Source organism: Nicotiana sylvestris, chromosome 8, assembly GCF_000393655.2.
Source record: "Nicotiana sylvestris chromosome 8, ASM39365v2, whole genome shotgun sequence".
Taxonomy (NCBI): domain Eukaryota; kingdom Viridiplantae; phylum Streptophyta; class Magnoliopsida; order Solanales; family Solanaceae; genus Nicotiana; species Nicotiana sylvestris.
In genome coordinates, this window is record NC_091064.1 from 78,009,302 (window position 1) to 78,029,199 (window position 19,898).

The following is a 19,898-nucleotide window of genomic DNA, read 5'->3' on the forward strand; positions in this document are numbered from 1 at the left end:
AAGAAGAAGGACGGATCGATGAGAATGTGTATAGATTACCGGTAGTTGAACAAGGTTACAATCAAGAATAAGTAGCCATTGCTAAGGATTGATGATTTGTTTGATCAGCTTCAGGGTGCCAAGGTATTTTTGAAGATTGACTTGAGATCTGGCTACTATCAGTTAAGGATTAGGGCATCCGATGTCCCTAAAATAGCTTTCTGCACTCGGTACGGGTATTATGAGTTCTTGGTGATGTCATTTCAGTTGACAAATTCCCCAGCAGCTTTTATGGATTTGATGAACCATGTGTTCGAGACTTACTTGGATTCGTTCGTGATAGTCTTCATTGATGATATTTTGGTTTATTCCTGCAACCGCGAGGAGCATGAGTAGCATCTGAGAGTTGTTCTTCAGACTTTGAGAGATAGTCAATTATACGCTAAGTTTTCGAAGTGCGAGCTTTGGATGGGATCAGTTGCTTTCTTAGGTCACGTTGTATCTGTAGAGGGTATTCAAGTAGATCTAAAGAAGATAGAGGCAGTCAAGGACTGGCCTAGACCTGCATCATCTACAGAGATCCGGAGTTTCTTGGGTTTGGCGGGCTATTACCGTCGGTTTATAGAGGGGTTTTCATCTATAGCATCCTCTATGACCAGGTTGACCCAGAAGGGTGCCCAATTCAGATGGTTAGATGAGTGTGAGGCGAGCTTTCATAAGCTCAAGTCATCTTTGACTATGGCACCGGTGTTGGTTTTGCCTATAGGATCAGGGACATATACAGTTTATTGTGATGCATCTCGTATTGGACTTGGTGCGGTGTTGATGCAGGATGGCAAGGTCATTGCTTATGCTTCACGTCTGTTGAAGATTCATGAGAAGAACTATACTGTTCATGATCTGGAGTTAGTATCCATTGTTCACGTGTTGAAGATTTGGAGGAATTATCTGTATAGCATGGCATGTGAGATGTTCACGGATCACAAAAGTCTGTAGTATTTGTTCAAGTAGAAGGAGCTAAATTTGAGGTAGAGAAGGTGGTTGGAGCTATTGAAAGACTGATATCACCATCTTATACCATCCGGGAAAGGCCAATGTGGTGGCCGATGCTTTGAGTAGGAAGTCAGTCAGTATGGGCAGTCTTGCGTATATTCTGATCGGTGAGAGACCGCTTTCTTTTGATGTTTAGGCTTTGGCCAATCAGTTCGTGAGGTTGGATGTTTTTTAGCCCAGCCGTGTATTAGCTTTCACAGTCGCTTGTTCTTCTTTCTTGGAGCGTATTCAAGATCGTGAGTATGATGATCCTCATTGGTGTGTCCTTAGAGACACGGTGCAGCACGGTGGTGCCAAGCAGGTTACATTAGGAGATGATAGGGTTTTGAGGCTGCAAGGTCGAGTTTGTGTGCCTAATGTGGATGGGCTCCGAGAGTTGATTTTAGAGGAGGCCCATAGTTCTCGGTACTCTATTCATCCGGACGCTGCTAAGATGTATTAGGACTTGTGGTAGCATTATTAGTGGAGGAGGATGAAGAAGGATATTGTTGCATATGTGGCTCGGTGTTTGAACTGTCAGCAGGTAAAGTACGAGCATCAGAGACCTGGTGGTTTGTTTCAGAGGATTAAGCTTCCCGAGTGGAAGTGGGAGAATATCATTACGGACTTTGTTGTTGGACTCCCATGGACTCAGAGGAAGTTCGATGCAGTGTGGGTTATTATTGATAGGCTGACCAAGTCAGGACATTTTATTCCTGTGGCAGTCTCCTATTCTTCTGAGAGATTAGCTGAGATCTATATCCGGGAGATTGTTCGTCTTCATGGTGTGCCCGTGTCTATCATTTCTGATCGAGGTACACAGTTTACCTCGTATTTCTGGAGGGCAGTTCAGCGTGAGTTGGGCACACAGGTCGAGTTGAGCACAACATTTCATCCTCAGACGGACGGGCATTCTGAGTGTACTATTCAGATTTTGGAGGATATGCTCCGAGCTTGTGTTATTGACTTTGGAGGCTCGTTGGATAAATTTTTGCCTTTAGCGGAGTTTGCCTACAACAACAGTTACCAGTCGAGCGTCCAGATGGCTCCTTATAAGGTTTTACATGATAGGCGGTGTCGGTCGCCGGTTGGGTGGTTTGAGCTAGAAGAGGCTCGGTTGTTGGTTACGAACGTAGTGCAGGATGCCTTGGACAAGGTGAAGATCATTCAGGATAGGCTTCGTATAGCCCAATCTAGGCAAAAGGGCTATGCCGATTGCAAGGTTCGTGATGTGGCATTCATGGTTGGAGAGAGGGTAATGCTTCAAGTGTTGCCTATGAAGGGCGTGATGAGATTTGGGAAGAAGGTCAAGCTAAGCCCTAGATTCATTGGTCTTTTCGATATTCTTGATCGAGTGGGAGAGGTGGCTTACAAACTTGCATTGCCGCCGAGCTTATCAGTCGTGTATCTAGTGTTTCATGTGTCCATGCTTCGGAAGTATCACGACGATCCATCCCACGTGTTAGACTTCAGCACTGTCCAGTTGGACAAGGACTTGTCATATGAGGAGGAGCCAGTAACTATTCTAGACCGGCAGGTTCGTTAGTTGAGATCGAAGAGTTTTCCTTCTGTTCGTATTTCGTGGAGAGGTCAGCCTGTTGAGGCATCGACCTGGGAGTCCGAGTCCAATATGTAGAGTCGTTATCCCTATCTTTTCTCCGACTTAGGTACTTCTTTCTTATGTCTGTTCGAGGACAAATGGTTGTTTTAGAGGTGGAGAATGTGATGACCTAAAAGGTCATTACTTGTTTTAGAAATAAATTTTGTGTTCTGAGGCCTTATAACCTCTTTTTGTCTCACCTCGATTTGCGTGCGCAGTCCGGACGTGTATCCGAAAAGCCATTATGTGAAAATCTATGAAAAATGATAAATTTTTCTTTTAAAATGAATTTAAGTTGACTCCGGTCAATATTTTGGGTAAACGGACCCGGACCCGTGATTTGACGGTCCCAGAGGGGTCGTAGGAAAATATGAGACTTGGGCGTATGCCCAGAATTAAATTTCGAGGTCCCAAGCCCGAGAAATGAATTTTCGAAGAAAATTGTTTAACTGAAATTTTAAGAGTTTTTGAAAATTTGAATGTATTTGTTGAATGTATCGGGCCCGTATCTTGGTTCTGTAGCCTGGTACAGGTCTTATATGGTGTTTGGATTGAGCCCATAAAATTTGGTAAGAAACGGACTTGAAATGACGTGAATCGGACCCTCGGTTGTGAAATTTGAAACTTAAGTGTTCTTGAGATTTTTCTTTAATTTTGATGCTAAATTCATTGTTAAAGATGTTAATTTGGCGATTTGATCACACGAGTAAGTCCATATGATGTTTTTGAGCTAGTATGCATGTTTGGTTTGGAGCCCCGATGGCTCGGGTCAGTTTTGTATAGGTTTCGGGATGTTTTTACACTTAGAAAAGTTGCAGGTTTTCTGTTTTTGGTATTCTAGAGTTTTGTTCTTCGCGTTCGCGGAAGAACTCTCGCGAATGCGAAGGGTAAGTTAGACTGAAGGACAGTTTCTTCTATATGAACACGAGAACCAGGTCGCGAACGCGAAACGTTGGGGTTGCTACCCTTCGCGGATGCGGACATGCTATCACGAACGCGAAGGCCTTTTGGCCGGGACAGGGGGAAAGGGATTTTTTCTCTATGCGAATGCGGCCACTGGCCCGCGAACGCAAAGGCTTGAGAGGAGCTAAAGCTCCACGAACGCGAGCCACTAAACGCGAACACGAAGGCAACTGGGCCTGAGCCTTCGCGAACGCGACATGCCCTTTGCGAACGCGAAGAAGGCCTGTCCAGTGAATTAAAAATAGTAGCAAAATCGGGATTGAGACCTTAATTTCATATTTTCAAAACTAGAGAGCATTGAGCCGATTTTCAAAGAACAAGTTCTTCCCCAAAGTATTGGTATATGATTTTAAACCTTTTTTTTCGATTTCCTATTGCATTTCATCAATCTTCATCCAAAAATCTAGGATTTTTATGGTAGAAATTAGGAATTTGGATAGAGTTAGGGCTTTTTGATCAATTGGGATTTAGACCTCGTTTTGGGGTCGGATTTCGAAACTAATTGCATATTTGGGCACGTGGGTGAATGAGTGATCGGGTTTTGGTCCGAACCTCGAGTTTTGACCAAGCGGGCCCGGGGTCAATTTTTGACTTTTGGGAAAAATGATAGAAAACCTATATTTAAGCATTGAGTATGAATTCTTTAGAATTTATTGATGTTGTTAAATTAATTTGGGCTAGATACAATTAATTTAGAGGCGAATTCTAAAGGAAAAGCGGTGTTTGAGGCTTGAGTTGGACGTGGAAGGTTGAAGTAAGTGTTTGGTCTAACCTTAGCTTGAGGGATTAGGAGTTGTGTCTTAATTGCTATGTGTTTATTGTGGAGTACGACGTATATGCATGGTGACAAATAACTATACGTCGGTGTCAAGCATGCATGTGAGTCTAGTATTGTAATTGTTATGACTCCGTAGAGATTTATTCATGCCTAATATGACGACTATCATTATTGGTTCCCTTGCCGGATGTTATTGTTTATGTTATTGTCTCCCTTGTCGGATGTTAATGTTTATGATATTGTCTCTCTTGCGGGGATGTTGTTGTTATACTCTTGTTCCCTTGCCGGGATTCTTTTTATGACTAATGTTGAATCTATATGGGAGTGGGTGGCAAGCCGCCACGGTAACATATGAAATGGTAGAGGGTGGCACACCGCCACGGTAATATATGAAATGGGAGCGGGTGGCATGCCGCCACGGTAATAAATGAAATGGGATCGGGTTGCACGCCCGCAACAAGAAAGAAATGAAAGTGATTATTGTGTTTGTTTTCCTTGTTCTCGTTAGTAATTGAATTATGGCTTTCTTTATATTCCTCTGTTTGTATTCTGTAGAAATCTGATATTCCCCGCATCATGCTTTCCCCCTCCTATTTTTATTGTGAATATCTGTTTTTATTTTTCACTGTATATGATTTAACTGCGCAAGTTTATTTGGTAGTCTGGTCCTAGTCTCGTCACTACTTCGCCGAGGTTAGGCTAGGAACTTACCAGCACATGGGATCGGTTGTGCTGATACTACACTCTGCACTGTGTGCAGATACTGGTACTGGAGCGTTTGGACCGTTAGTGAGGTTGCTGCCTTCAGTCCAACAGGCAATCCGAGGTAGTCCTGCAGACGTTCGCGGGCCTTGGCGTCTCCTTCTATTATTTCCTTCTGTTTTTACTTATTCAGAGACAGATTCATGTATTTCTATTTAGATTTTATTTGTAGTATTCATAGATGGTCTGTGACTTTGTAACACCAAATTCTTGTTAGTATTGTACTTTGGATTCGTGTAACAATATTTGGTTAAACTATTAAGTTTCCATCTTCCGCATTTCTAGTTATTTAATTTATTTCGTTGTTTGATCACTTATTATGACGAACTGTTGAACATACTTAATAAAAGGGGTAATGAATTTATAGCACTCGGCTTGCCTAGCTTTCACGAGTAGGCACCATTACGACTCCTGAGGGTGGAAAATCCGGGTGGTGACAGAAATAGATTTCACATTGGATAGAATTGTAATTTAAGTTATTCTCGTAATATTTAAGATTTCGAAACCATCTAAAATTTGACTTATTAAATCTTTTCCTATTTAAACTATGTAAATAATCTGAATATTTAGAATACTAATATCAATCAAAAACTTACCTTATATAGATTGGAAGAAGTATAACCAAAATTATTCAGACGATCAAAGAAAACTTTATCTAAGGACCAATTTTCTTCGAGGAGGTCCTTGTCATTATTAGTTTAGCTTTTAATTCTAATTAAATATTTGTAGTCTGACACAAATTTTTTAAAATATTTTTTTAGAGAGTTGAGTGAGGCTGAAACCAAATTTAAATGGAGCAGTATATTCTATACTACGTGCATATACATTACTACTAGGAGTAGGAGTGACAATTTGAGCCGAAACTCATCCAATCTGTCTAACCCGCTCAGGGATAAATGAATTGGGCTACAAACATTTTAGCTCATGGGTCTATTTGAGTTGAGACCAAATTAGTCTATCATTTTTTATAGCTTATTCTGACCCATGAAGTATCCCAAATACAGTACATGAAACTCACCCAAAATAAAGGGAACTCAACCCAACTTAAGAATTTTCTAGAAATTTATTTAGTTGCCCCATCATTAGTCATGTATCTAAGTTTAAAAATAAGAATCAAGGTTTTCAAAATTTGATATAAATATGAATGACTTTGTAACTGAGTTGCGTGAAATTTACTTATTTAGAAATAACATAAAAGATATTTTTCTAACTTACCAATTTTAAATACTAATTTGTTATTTAAAAATATATATTTTTATTCTCAAAATATTAATAATAATTTTTTTGGAAAGGGAGGAATACTTCTTAAGTGGGGAGTAGGGCTTCTTGTGTTACGTTGTAAAGAAAAAATAATAACAACATAAATATATATAAATCAAAGTTTGTACAGAAAATTATCTGGGTTGTTTTTCTCTAAAAGAAATCAACAAAGTTTTCTAAAAATTTCGTGGGGCCGGAAGGCTCTTTTCTAAATGAATTATGAACAATTCGAACATCAGGAAAAAAAAATAACTAGCCAAACCTTTATCTTGCACAAAAATTTTCTTCAAAAGATTTTCTGAAAGATTATCTTTTTTATTCAACTGCTATTTTCTTTGCTTTTTCTTCTTCTTGCTTTTATACTTTTAATAGTTATTTAGCTTTAGAAAGTTATAAAAGCTCATAAATAGTTGAGAATAAGATCAATTCATGTGTTTCTCGGCTAAAAATTTAAAATTAAATATATAGCAATTCATCGCCATGCATGGAATGAATAAATTATGAGGAAGCTAAGAAAGTAAGGAACATGCATCGTTGGATAAAAGGTAAAAAGCATTGTTTGTGCAAGATGGAACATGGTTCTTAAATATGGGTCAAGTTGGGTGGGTTGTGCTATGACCCATTATTTAGCTCATCCTAACCCAACCCATCTTAGCCCAAGTATACTTTAGATTGGATTGGGCAATCATTTATTTAACGATTCAGCCCATTTTAACCCGCCCAAATTCAACCCAACTCACTCATTTTGCTTTACTACGAAGAAATTAGGAGTGCCGTTGTTAGTTTCTCAATTTGGACATTTAATTATGAGCACACTTATAAACGTGACATACTAAAATTAGTGATGACGAAAAATTAGAAAAGTATACAAGAAAATTATTTTAGTAACAATTTTCTCAGGAAAATATTTAGAAAACAATTATAATTTTCTTTTTGAATCAAATCAGACTAACTATTAAAACGTTCCAATTAAAATATAAAAACTAATTACACACACAAAATAAAACTAACACACTAAATTCGTGAGAATTTATTGACAGAATCTTATTCGGATTTTTACATAAATTTCATATTTTTACTCCTTCTAGGATAGCATTAACGTCGTATGTGAGTTAGATGGCGTCATGTTTCTATCTTTTGGAATGAAAATAAAAATATATAGAATTTTAAAAACAAAAATACGATAATTCTAAATATTCAAAGTTATATGATCTTGTTGAAACTAAAAAGGATGCATAACTTGTAAAATTAAAGCAATAAAACTATAAAACTGAAATAAATTTTAAGTTAAATATATTGACTAAGATGACTGAGAACTCTTGTGGGACAAAGTTTCTTCTTTTATTGAGTTAGCAAAATAGAGTAAAAAATTATCATTTAGGAACTTAATTTTTTTTTTGACATATATTTTATGATTCAAGCACAATTTTAATATAATTTTAATTTGTTTTGCACTCATTGAGATAAAATACACCTGCACCATGCGTATCATGAGAGTAGTACAATATTTAAAGCACGAATCCCCTTAGTGAAATATCATTTACCTTTTTTTTTACTTTTTAAAAACAGATTTCACATTGGAAAAAAATTATAATTTAAGTTAATTTTCTAATATATAGGACTCTTAAATCAAAAAAAAATTTGGTTAATAAATCTCTTTTTGTTTGAACTATATATGAAATCCTAATATTTAGGACTTTCTTTTGTGTACTAAATCTTTCCTTATTTAGATTATATAATAAAACATATTCATAAAAGAAAAGGAACTATAAAAGAACGACCGTCCTACTTGGATATGTCAGAGTTCAGACTACCTAGAACTTGAAGCTTTCCATAGTTGTCACGGCCCCAAATTCCCACCATAGGATGTCGTGATGGAACCTAGTCTCTAAGACTAGGTAAGCCTAACAAACATCAAGATTTAGCATAACTAACGATTTAAATATCAACTTAAACGGGTAATCTATCATGATAGAACCAAACAGTACAACTGTCAGTACTCCCAAAACCTGGTGGAACCGGGTCATAAGTTCTACGGAGGGAGCACTTATAATATCTAAATACAATACCATTTTGAACTGAAAATAAATAGTAATACAACTAAAAGCAGAAGGTGACTCCGAAGCCTGCGAGCGTCAAGCAGGTATACCTTAAAGTCTCCGAGTAACTGATCAAATCACTGGTGTCCGCCTTAAGCGCATATAGCTGGATCTGCACAAAAATGTGCAGAAGCGTAGCATGAGTACACCACAATGGTACACCTAAGTATCAAGCCTAACCTCGGTAGAGTAGTGATGATTCCAGGTCAAGACACCTACTAGGACAAGAAAACTTAACATAGTATAATATAGACTAATAACGGAAAGCGAGGAAATGAACGATAACAAAGCAGTACAATAATGTAGGCTAACAACAAATTTAAGGCAATAAAGACAGCAAGGAGTGAACACATAATAAGAACAAAAATTAATCGAATACGGACAAATACAAGTAAGACAAATGAAGAATTAGCTAAAACTGTTCAACAAACAAGCCCTTTTAACAAAGAATGTACAATAATAATCACAACCGAGGCACCACACCTCATATCTATATTTTCACAATTTACAAATCATAATCTTCCTTATATTTCCGCGTGAGCCTTGTATTTGTATTTTTGAAAATGTTTTTCCGAAATAGGTACACATGCTTTAGCCCCCCTTATCTCACCGCGTGACTTCAAGTAATTCCCTTACTAGCAACACACACATAAATCCTATCTTATGTCACAACATGCATAACAAACCCTATTCTTAAATAGCCGCATACGTATTAATATCACAATACAATAACAACTCGTACCACACGTGCCCATATGCCACAACTTGCCAAAATCAACAATATCAATGTTATCATAACATATAGAACACGGCTCAACCACAATGTGTACAAGAGTCTCATAAACTATAATAAATGAGAAGCAACTCGACAAGGAAGGATATATCAATAGTCACAACGTTAACCTCAATATGCAAATAGCCTTCACAATAACAACTTCAATAACCCGTAATTTAGGTAATTCCCATGTAATGGCATCTTGCAAATTCAAGTGTAAAACATAAGCTTAACAATGAAGAGATAACATGAAATAGAAACTAAGTCTAATGCATGAAAACAATTCAATAATGGAAGAATGACATGTAACAACAACTACAATAAAATGAATGTGAGAGTAACTCTGACAATAAAAGCTAGAATATGTAATGACAACTTCAATTAAAGCATACAAGAATAAAGTTGACAATAAAAGATAGAACAATGAATAATAACTTCAATTAAGTGCTTATAAGAATCCTAAGAGTCTAATCCAGTCAAATAACACATATAAGCTCGTGTACACAATTATCACCTCATATATACGTCTTTCATATACTTTAATTAGCACAATCAACTCAAATCCTAAGGGGTAGTTCCCCCACACAAAGTTAGACAAGATAATTATCTCAACTAGGCCAAATCTACCCTCAAAAATAACTTTTTCCTTAAAACTCGCATCCACGCGGCTCAAATCTAACCAGAATGACTTAATATCATCAAACAATGCAAGAGAAACCAATTAAGATAGATAAAGCTATGATCTTTACAAAATTCTTCGAAAGTCAACCCCAGGCCCGCCTGGTCAAAACTCGAGTCTAAATATAGATCTTGACTGCCTATAACCCCACGAGTCTATATATGTATTTTAGTTTCAAATCCGAGTCCAATTCGACTCTTGTAACGACCCGACTGGTCGTTTCGCCTTTTAGAACCCTGTTTCCTTAAATAAGACTTCTCGCATTTGCTTTAGCTAATTTACGACTTGCGGGGATGGTTGGTTCGGGATTTGGAAGAGTTGGGTTAAAATATGCTCATTTGATTTCCTTAGGATTTTCTTAAAAGGTTAAGTTTGACTTTGGTCATCATTTTGAGCAGACATACCTGGATTCGTGATTTGATGGTCTCAGAGGGTTCGTAGGAAAATATGGGACCTGGGCGTATGCCCAGAATCGAATTCCGAGGTCCCTAGCCCGAGTAATAAATTTTTATTATAAATTGTTAAATTGAAATTTTAAGGAATTAAAGAAACTAATTAATGATTGATCACGTTGATATCAGGCTCGTATGTTGGTTTCGGAGCCCAGTACAGGTCCAAAATAACATTTAAGACTTGCCCGCAAAATTTGGTGTCAATCCGAGTAGTTTAAGGGCGTTTCAGCTTGTTAGAGGAAAATTAAGAACTTGAAGTTCATAAGTTTGATTCAATTGGTTTTAGGGAGTGATTCTTAGATTTAGCATTGTTTCGGGTGTTCCGAAGGTTCAAGTAGGTCCGTTTCATGATTTCAGACATGTCGGTATGTTCGGCCGGGGCCAGGGAGCCCCGAGCGTCAATCGGACGAGGCTCGAGTGAAGTTGGAATTTTTGAGAAGTGCTGAAGCATCTGCTTCTGTCATAACCGCACCTGCTGTTGGTCGACCGCAGGTGCGAGACCGCAGAAGCGGTCCTCCTATCGCAGATGCGGCCAAGGTAGGCCAGGCCCGGGACTGTAGAAGCGGCTTTAAGACCGCAGAAGCGGTCGCAGCCCGCTTGGCCGGTTCCGCAGATGCGTCTGATTCATGCAGAAGCGGGACCGCAGATGCGGTCCCCTGACCGTAGATGCCGAAATTGTTGAAGTAGTGAGCTTAATTTAATACGAATTCTAAGTTAATTTTTACCACTTTTCACTCCTCCATTGGGAATTATGGGAACTTTTGAGAGAAGACTTCCACATAGCATCTTAAGGTAAGTTTATCCCACCTATTCTTAGTTTAATACTTGTGTCTTGGGTTAATTTAACACTAGAATTTAGGTGAAATCAAGGGTTTAGAGCAAAACCTAGGGTTCTGACAAAAGTTAGATTTAACCACGAAATTTATTATGAAATGAATTAGAAATCATATATTATTGATCCTTATGTTATAGAGAACAACTTCCTTCGAAAAATTTCCGAATCCGGGCACGTGGGCCCGGGGTCGGATTTTTGGAAACTTGTGTTGAGGGTTGGAAAATTGCTTAAATAGCTAGAATGCGATCTTGTGAGATTATATTGACTAATTCCCACCTTGTTTAACTAGTTTTGGATCGTTCGGCTCCAAATTGAGAGTTTGGGTTCGTTCTTGGCATTTGGAAGTATACTTGGAGCGAGGTATGCCTCCTTTCTAACCTTGTAAGAGGGAATTGTCCTCATATGTGTAATAATTGAATAGATTGCTACTATATGCGGGGGCTACGTACGCACTAGGTGATGAGAGTCCGTGCGTAGCTACTATTATACTAAGTCCGGGTAGTCTAGGACCCAAAAGCATGCCCTATGTGATATTCTTGTAACTTGATGTTTAATTCAGATTCGTATAAATCATGTTGATCAAGGTAAATGAGACTAATAAGAGGAACCTTATCTTCCTTGGCCTTTTAAAGAGAAATTGAATATTTCTGGAATAACTGCTTCTCAGGTATACACTATTGTCTGCTTGTTGTTGAGTTTATTTATATTTGACCACATCGCACGTGTGATTCGCGAGCGGGGTAATAGATGCATCTATGGTTCATGCCATTCGACCATCGGTAGTGCACAATTTACTTTTCAGTTGGATCGGGCCATACGACCCTCGGCATTACTTGCGCATGCTCTACTTAGTATTTTCCTGTGGACTTAACTTTGTATAAGCCTTGAAATGTAAATGGTTAACTATGATATTATCTGGGAAAAAAAAGGAACTGTTATTTTTGGCCATGAAATGCTAATTAATTGTTCTATCCATGGTTAGTGTAAATTCTTTACCATATTATTTGACCCTAGTAAGTATCAAGTCAACCTCCCGTCTCTACTTCTTCGAGATTAGACGGGTTACTTACTGGATACATATTGTTTACTCATACTACACTTCTGTGCTTAATTGTACAGGATCTGAGGCAGGTACCTCTGGCTATCAGTCTGGGGCACATCCCTGAGCAGATTTTGGGACTTCTACGGTGAGTTGCTTCCCTTCCTGTGCCGTTCAGCAGTTTGATGGAGTCTCTCTTATTTATTTTTGCTGTCTATTCTATTTCAAATAGTAGGATAGATTGATTCTTTTGTATATTCTACTAGTTGCCCACAACTTTTGACACCAGGTCTTGGCACACACATTAGTAGACTATTCTTTTGGAGATTGTATAATTATTTTTGGTACATTACTGGTTTTACCCACTCTAATCTTAACTTAAGGAATTATTACATTTATTTTGGTAAAAGTAAAATGAGAACTTATTTGGTATTTTTTCGAGTTGGCTTACCCGTCAATGGTGTTGGGCGCCATCATGATCTATCATGGAAATGGGTCTTAACAACATGGTATCAAAGCACTAGGTTCACGTAGATCTCACAAGTCATGGGCAAACCTAATAGAGTCTTGCGGATCGGTACAGAGATGTTTGTATTTATCTTCGAGAGGCTATAGGGTGTTAGGAAAACTACTCTTTATTCATTTCCTATTGTGCAGTGGTTGGTATACTAAATTTCCCTCTTCTATTCTCTCACAGATGGTGAGGACACGCATAACTGATGTTCCAAACTAAGGAGGAGCTGCTCCCCCCATTGCTAGAGGTCGAGGCAGAGGCCGGGGGAGGGCACCGGCCCGAGGTAGGGTACGAGGGCATCCCAGAGTTATCCCAGTAGTACCACCAGCAGATCCTGCGGGAGATCCTATCATCGAGGAGCAGGGCGAGGTGCCCGTAGCTGAGCCTACCCCGACGGACTTTACGACAACACCGGGCTTCCAGGAGGTCATGGGCCGTATGCTGCGGTTCATGGATTCCATGACTCAGGCTGGTTTATTCCAAACGGATCCAGCTACATCACAAGTAGGAGGGGGAGCAAAGACCCCTACTGCTCAGGCTCCTGGATATGCAGCTGCAGTGTATCAGACTCCGGGTGCGCTACCCCCAGATGGGGCTCAGCCAGTTGCTGCAGTGGCGCCCCAGCCCAGACCAGCTGCGGACGTTGACCCGCAGAAGTTATTGGATAGATGGACTAGACTTCACCCTCCTATCTTCGGGGGTGAGCATCATGAGGATGCCCAGGATTTCATTGATAGGTACAGGGACAGACTGAACAACATGAGGATATTGGAGTCGCATGGAGTTGACTTCACTAATTTTCAATTGGAGGGCATGGCCCGTAGATGGTGGCAGTCCTATGTTCTTGGCAGGCCAGCAGGTTCTCCTCCCTTCACTTGGGGTCAGTTCACCCAGTTATTCTTGGATAGATATATTCCACCATCTGAGAAGAAAGAGCTACGATATCAGTTTGAGCATCTTGAGCAGGGTCAGATGTTTGTGACCAATTATGAGGTGAGGTTCTCTAAGTTGTCTCGCCATGCACTCATGATACTTCCCACATATGTAGAGAGAGTGCAGAGATTTGTTGCGGGGTTACACCCCGGTATTCGAGCTAGCATGGCCCGAGAGGTGGAGATGGGTACTGAGTATTAGCTAGTGGTAAAGAATGCTCGTAGGATTGAGGGGTATCGCCAGAGGGGTAGAGAGCAGATTCAACAGGACAAAAGGGCCCAGTTTTCGGGAGAGTTTAGAGGTGCCCCAGCTAGGGGTAGAGGTCACTTCGGGAGGGGTCAGCCCAGCAGACCCCCGTATTTAGCACCACCACCCCCTCCCCGAGGTGCTCCAGTGAGACCTTATTTCAGTGCTATACTGGAGAGTTCTTACCGCCCACCAGCTATTCAGGGTTCCTCCGGTGGGTATTCTGGTCATCAAGATTCTTCCAGTGCTTATTTCAGTGCCATGCCAAAGAGTTCATATCGCCCACTAGCCATCCATGGCTCTTCCAGTGGGTATTTGGGTCAGCAGGCTCAGACATCAGGGCAGCAAGCTATGGTACCGAGAGTGTGCTACGAGTGTGGAGATCCGGGTCACATGAAGAGGACCTGCCCCAGACTTCGGGGCAAGGTAGTGCAACAGGGTCAACAACCTATGATTTCAGCACCGGCTGCCCCACCACCTAGAGGTAGAGGGCAGGCTGGTAGGGGCCATCCTAGAGGTGAAGGCCAGGCAGGGAGATGTCATCCAGCTACTACTCAGTCAGGTGGAGGCCTGCCAGCCGGCACTCCAGCCATATTCTATGCCCGTCCGGCCAGGCCAGATGCATTGGCCACAGATATCATCATCACAGGTATTATTTCTGTCGGCGGTAGATATGCTTCGGTATTATTTGATCCAAGGTCTACTTATTCATATGTATCATCTATGTTTGCTCGTTTCCTGGTTATTTCTCCTGAGCCTTTGGGCACTCCTGTTCATGTCTCTACTCCTATGGGTGATTCTGTGGTTGTGGATCGGATCTACCTGTCCTATATGGTCACATTCTGTGGTTTTGAGACTAGAGAGGATCTCCTATTGCTTGACATGATCGACTTTGAGGTCATCCTGGGCATGGATTGGTTATCTCCATATCACTCCATCTTAGATTGCCATGCCAAGACTATTTCATTAGCGATGCCAGGGTTACCAAGGTTGGAGTGGAAGTTGTTTCATTAGCTTATGTTCGGGACACCACTGCAGAGTCTTTGACGATTGATTCAGTTCCAGTAGTTCGAGAGTTCACCGATGTGTTTCCTTCTGATCTTCCTGGCATGCCACCAGATCGTGATATTGATTTCTGTATTGATTTGGCTCCATGCACCTAACCTATATCTATTCCACCATACCGTATGACTCCTAAAGAGTTGAAGGAATTGAAGGAGCAGCTTGAGGAGTTGTTGGCGAAGGTGTTTGTTAGGCCCAGTATATCACCTTCGGGTGCACTAGTGTTATTTGTGAAGAATAAGGATGGGACTATGCGGATGTGCATTGATTACCGCTGGTTGAACAAAGTCACCATCAAGAACAAGTATCCGTATGGCTAGGGTGTTCTCTAAGATCGACTTGAGGTCGGGTTACCATCAATTGAAGATTCGGGACTTGGATGTTCCGAAGACTGCATTTCGGACTAGATATGGCCATTATGAGTTTTTGGTGATGTCCTTTGGCTTGACTAATGCCCTAGCAGCATTTATGGACTTGATGAACATGGTATTCAGGCCTTATATTGATTCATTTGTCATCGTCTTCATTGATGACATCTTGATATACTCTCATAGCCTGTGGGAGCACGAACAACATTTGGGAGTAGTGCTTCAGACCTTGCGAAAGCAGAAGCTATATGCTAACTTCTCCAAGTGTGAGTTTTGGATGGAGTCAGTGGCATTCTTGGGGCATGTTGTGTCAGGAGAGGGTATTAAGGAGGATCACAAGAAGATTGAGGAAGTTCAGAGTTGGCCACGTCCTACCTCAGTGACCGAGATTAGGAGTTTCTTAGGGCTAGCAGGTTATTACAGGCGATTCGTGCAGGGCTTTTCATCTATTGCATCACCTATGACTAGATTGACCCAGAAGGGTGCTCCTTTCCATTGGTCTGATGATTATGAAAAGAGCCTTCAAAAGCTCAAGACAGCTTTGACCACGACACCAGTTCTTGTATTGCCTTCTAGCTCAGGGATGTATACGGTATATTGTGATGCTTCAAGAGTTGGCTTGGGATGTTTATTGATGCAGGGGGGTGAGTTATTGCATATGCTTCGCGTCAGCTGAAGGTTCATTAGAAGAATTATCATGTGCACGATCTAGAGTTGGCCGCGATTGTTCATGCTCTTAAGATATAGAGGCATTATCTGTATAGGGTGTCATGTGAGGTTTATACTGATCATCGGAGCTTACAGCATTTGTTCAAGAAAAGGGATCTTAATTTGAGGCAGCGCAGGTGGCTTGAGTTACTGAAGGATTGTGACATCACCATTCTGTATCATCCGGGCAAGGCAAATGTGGTCGCGGATGCGCGGATGCCTTAAGCAGGAAGGCAAAAAGTATGGGTAGCTTGTCATTCATTCCAGCAGAGGAAAGGCCACTAGCTTTAGACATTCAATCCTTGGCTAACAAACTTGTGAGGTTGGATATTTTAGAGCCCAGCCGAGTTCTTGTGTGTGTGGTTGCTCAGTCTTCACTATTGGGGCAGATCAAGGCCTGACAGTTCGATGATCCACATTTGGCAATTCTCAGAGAGACGGTGCTTCAGGGAGGTGCCAAGGAGGTTCTATTGGCGAGGATGGTGTTTTGCGACTGCAGGGTCGTCTATGTGTTCCTAATGTTGGTGGTCTAAGGGAGAGGATTCTAGAGGAGGCACGCAGTTCGCGGTATTCCATTTATCCGGGAGCTACGAAGATGTATCGTGACTTGAGGCAGCATTATTGGTTGCAGAGGATGAAGAAAAACATAGTGGAGTATGTGGCTAGGTGTTTGAATTGCCAGCAGATCACGTATGAACACTAGAGGTCGAGTGGCCTACTTCAGCAGATCCCTATACCAGAGTGGAAGTAGGAGCGCATTACCATGGATTTCGTAGTTGGGTTGCCACGAACTTTGCGGAAGTTCGATTTAGTATGGGTCATTGTGGACAGGTTGACCAAGTCGGCCCACTTTATTCCAGTGGCGACTACTTATACAAGAGAGAGGTATGCTCAGATTTACATTCGGGAGATAGTCCGATTGCACGATGTGCATGTTTCCATCATATCAGACAGAGGCCCTTAGTTCACTTCCCATTTCTGGAGAGCTGTTCAGAGTGAGTTAGGGACCCATGTAGAGCTTAGCACAACATTCCATCCTCAGGCCGACGGGCAGTCCGAGAGAATAGTTCAGATTTTGGAGGACATGCTCAGAGCATGTGTGATTGACTTTGGAGGGAAGTGGGATCAGTTCTTGGCCTTGGCGGAGTTTGCATACAACAGCAGTTATCAGTCCAGCTTAGAGATGGCTCCATAAAAGGCTTTATATGGTCGACATCGTCGTTCTCCTATCAGGTGGTTTGAGTCTAGTGAGGCTAAGTTATACGGTACAGATTTGGTACAGGATGCCTTGGACAAGGTAAAGTTGATCCAGGAAACGCTTCGCACAGCTCAGTCCAGATAAAAGAGTTACGCAAATCAGAAGGCGCGTGATGTATCATTTATGGTTGGTAAGAAGGTCCTCTTGAAAGTCTCTCCAATGAAGGGTGTTATGAGATTCGGGAATAAGGGCAAGCTGAGCCCGAGGTTTATTGGCCCATTTGAGGTATTGAGGCGAGTTGGGGAGGTTGCTTATGAGCTTTCTTTGCCACCCAACTTATCGGGAGTTCATCCAGTTTTTCATGTATCGATGCTTTGGAAGTATCATGCCAACTTGTCCCATATGTTAGACTTCAGTACTATTCAGCTGGATGAGAGTTTGGGTTATGAGGAGGAGCCAAATGCCATTATTGATAGATAGGATCGCTAGTAGAGGTCCAAGAGAATTTCTACGGTGATGGTCCAGTGTAGGGGCCAACCAGTCGAGGAGACGACTTGGGATCCGAGGAGGACATGCGAAGTAGATATCCACATTTATTCAGTAGTTCAGGTACTTTTCTATGTTGTTCGAGGACGAACATTTATTTAAGAGGTAGAGAATGTAGCACCCTCAAAAGATGCCATTCTTTTTGTTCCCCAGGGTCACAAGAAAGAACAAATGCCATTGAGCTCTCCAAGAAGGTTTGAGATAAACACGGGATCTAAAATGTATATGCCTAAAGGGACCTATGTGGTACGGGGGCTAGTAATTTCACCAAGGCTGAATGAGCCCGTGGTTATTGGCTGCGCACTGCAGAGGCCCATGACAGATCCTACTGCCGTCCCATGGAATTATAAAAAGGCAGTAGTAACCTACAAATGAAAAGAAGTCCTGGGAGAAGCAAATGAAACTAACCAGGTTGAGAAATACCTCAATCTGGAGGAAGTGAATTACACCATGAAGAAGCGTTTCCCACTCAAGAAGCCAGTTAGTGCCGAAGAAACATAAGAGTTCTTCAGGAAAATGAAACTGCGGACTATGAGAAAATTGACCAACTCCGAAAGTCTCCTGCTCAGGTCTCTTTATTGTCTCTATTAATAAATTCAACCGAGCATCAGAAGGTGTTGATAAAAACCCTCAATGAAGCTTTGTCCCAATTGAAACCACTCTTGATCAATCGGAAAGGATGGCAGAAGGATTCTTCACAATCAATCATATCTCCTTCAGCAAAAATGTTTTGCCCCCAGAAGGGGTCGCCCACAACAAAGCTCTCTATCTGACAGTTAAATGTGAGGGGTACTATGTAAAGAGAGTCATGCTAGATGGAGGGTCCGGAGTTGATATCTGCCCTCTCTCAACCTTGCAAAGAATGGATATTGGGACTGAGAGAATCAGACCTAACAACGTCTATGTGCGTGCCTTTGATGGCATCAAGAAAGATACCATAGGAGAGATCGATTTGATTTTGACTATTGGTCTTGTGGATTTCAGGTGACCTTTCAGGTCTTAGACATAGATACTTCCTACAATTTCCTCTTGGGAAGACCTTGGATTCACGCAGCGGGGGTTGTACCTTCCACTCTCCACCAGATGGTGAAATTTGAATATGAACATCAGGAGATTGTAGTCCATGGAGAGGACGAGTAGTCAATTTACCGGGACCCATCAGTCCCATGTCTCGAAGCTAGGGAAGGAAGTGAACATATAGTCTATCAAGCTTTTGAGGTTGTGGTCGCGGACCAATATGAAGAAGGAAGCCCTTGTTCTCAACCCTTTCTCTCAAATGCGTCAATTATGGTTGCCAAGGAAATGATCAGGCATGGTTATAAACCCGGGAAGGGGCTCGGGACGTCATTGCAAGGAATCACGGAACCTATCACTCTGGATGCTAGCGAGAAGTTCTTTGGTGTGGGTTTCAAAGCCACGCCAACTGATGAAACATAGGCAAAGGAGCGAAAGAACAACGGTTGGGTCTTGCCTCAGCCGATCCCGCATCTGTTCGAAACCTTCGGCAGGCCCAAGTACAATGAAGAAGAAGAAGATGAGTCATTCACGACCAAAGAAATTGAATAAATCTATGGGGTTATGAGGTAGATGTTGTATGAAACCCACATGGTTCAGCCGGGAGAAGGCTCAAGAACCGCTGAGGTGCTGTACATGTGGCCTGATGCCAAGTTGCAAAATTGGAAGGCTACTCCGTTTCTAGTCAGGTGGGAATCCCGGTAGTCCAGTCTTGCCACCTTTTCTGCATCATGAGTTATTTCAGGGTGTAACTCGGATGTTTCTTTTAGTTTCCTATCTTTAAATTCCAATGTAAACCCTGTTATCTTCAAAATTCAATGAAATGAAATCAATATTTCATCATTCATCTCTCTTTATTCTTTCTGATTTATGTTACTTTTTCTTATTTCTTTTTTCAGTTCTAATAATGCAGCTTTAAATAACATGACATGCTTGCGGACTTCATTCCCAGATCCAAACACGCTGTCTAATTGTGAAATAATAAACCAAGAACTGGAATATGATGAAGAAGAGGCTCTTAGGGAAATAAATCGAGATTTGGAACAATTTGAGAAT

The 19,898-nt window shown here is 41.2% G+C and overlaps 2 protein-coding genes across 2 annotated transcripts; both read left to right on the forward strand.

The window, feature by feature from the left end:
- The first annotated feature begins 13,196 nt into the window (after positions 1-13,196).
- On the forward strand, positions 13,197-14,960 carry LOC138875252 (uncharacterized). The gene is made up of 2 exons (XM_070154076.1): positions 13,197-13,765; positions 13,925-14,960. The coding sequence occupies exons 1-2, from the start codon at positions 13,197-13,199 to the stop codon at positions 14,958-14,960; spliced, it is 1,605 nt and encodes a 534-aa protein (XP_070010177.1).
- A 531-nt stretch (positions 14,961-15,491) lies between these two features.
- On the forward strand, positions 15,492-18,968 carry LOC138875253 (uncharacterized mitochondrial protein AtMg00860-like). The gene is made up of 2 exons (XM_070154077.1): positions 15,492-15,968; positions 18,813-18,968. Exons 1-2 carry the CDS (start codon positions 15,492-15,494, stop codon positions 18,966-18,968), a joined length of 633 nt encoding a protein of 210 aa, XP_070010178.1.
- Positions 18,969-19,898: the final 930 nt, after the last annotated feature.

What these genes read in the sequence shown, in the direction of transcription:
- LOC138875252 (XM_070154076.1), top strand. Translation starts at nt 13,197, where the DNA reads ATGGGCCGTATGCTGCGGTTCATGGATTCCATGACTCAGGCTGGTTTA. An exon ending in GTGACCAATTATGAGGTGAG is followed by an intron (nt 13,766 to 13,924) that starts GTTCTCTAAGTT and finishes GAATGCTCGTAG; the next exon opens with GATTGAGGGGTATCGCCAGA.
- LOC138875253 (XM_070154077.1), top strand. Translation starts at nt 15,492, where the DNA reads ATGGTATTCAGGCCTTATATTGATTCATTTGTCATCGTCTTCATTGAT. An exon ending in CTAGCTCAGGGATGTATACG is followed by an intron (nt 15,969 to 18,812) that starts GTATATTGTGAT and finishes TGTGGATTTCAG; the next exon opens with GTGACCTTTCAGGTCTTAGA.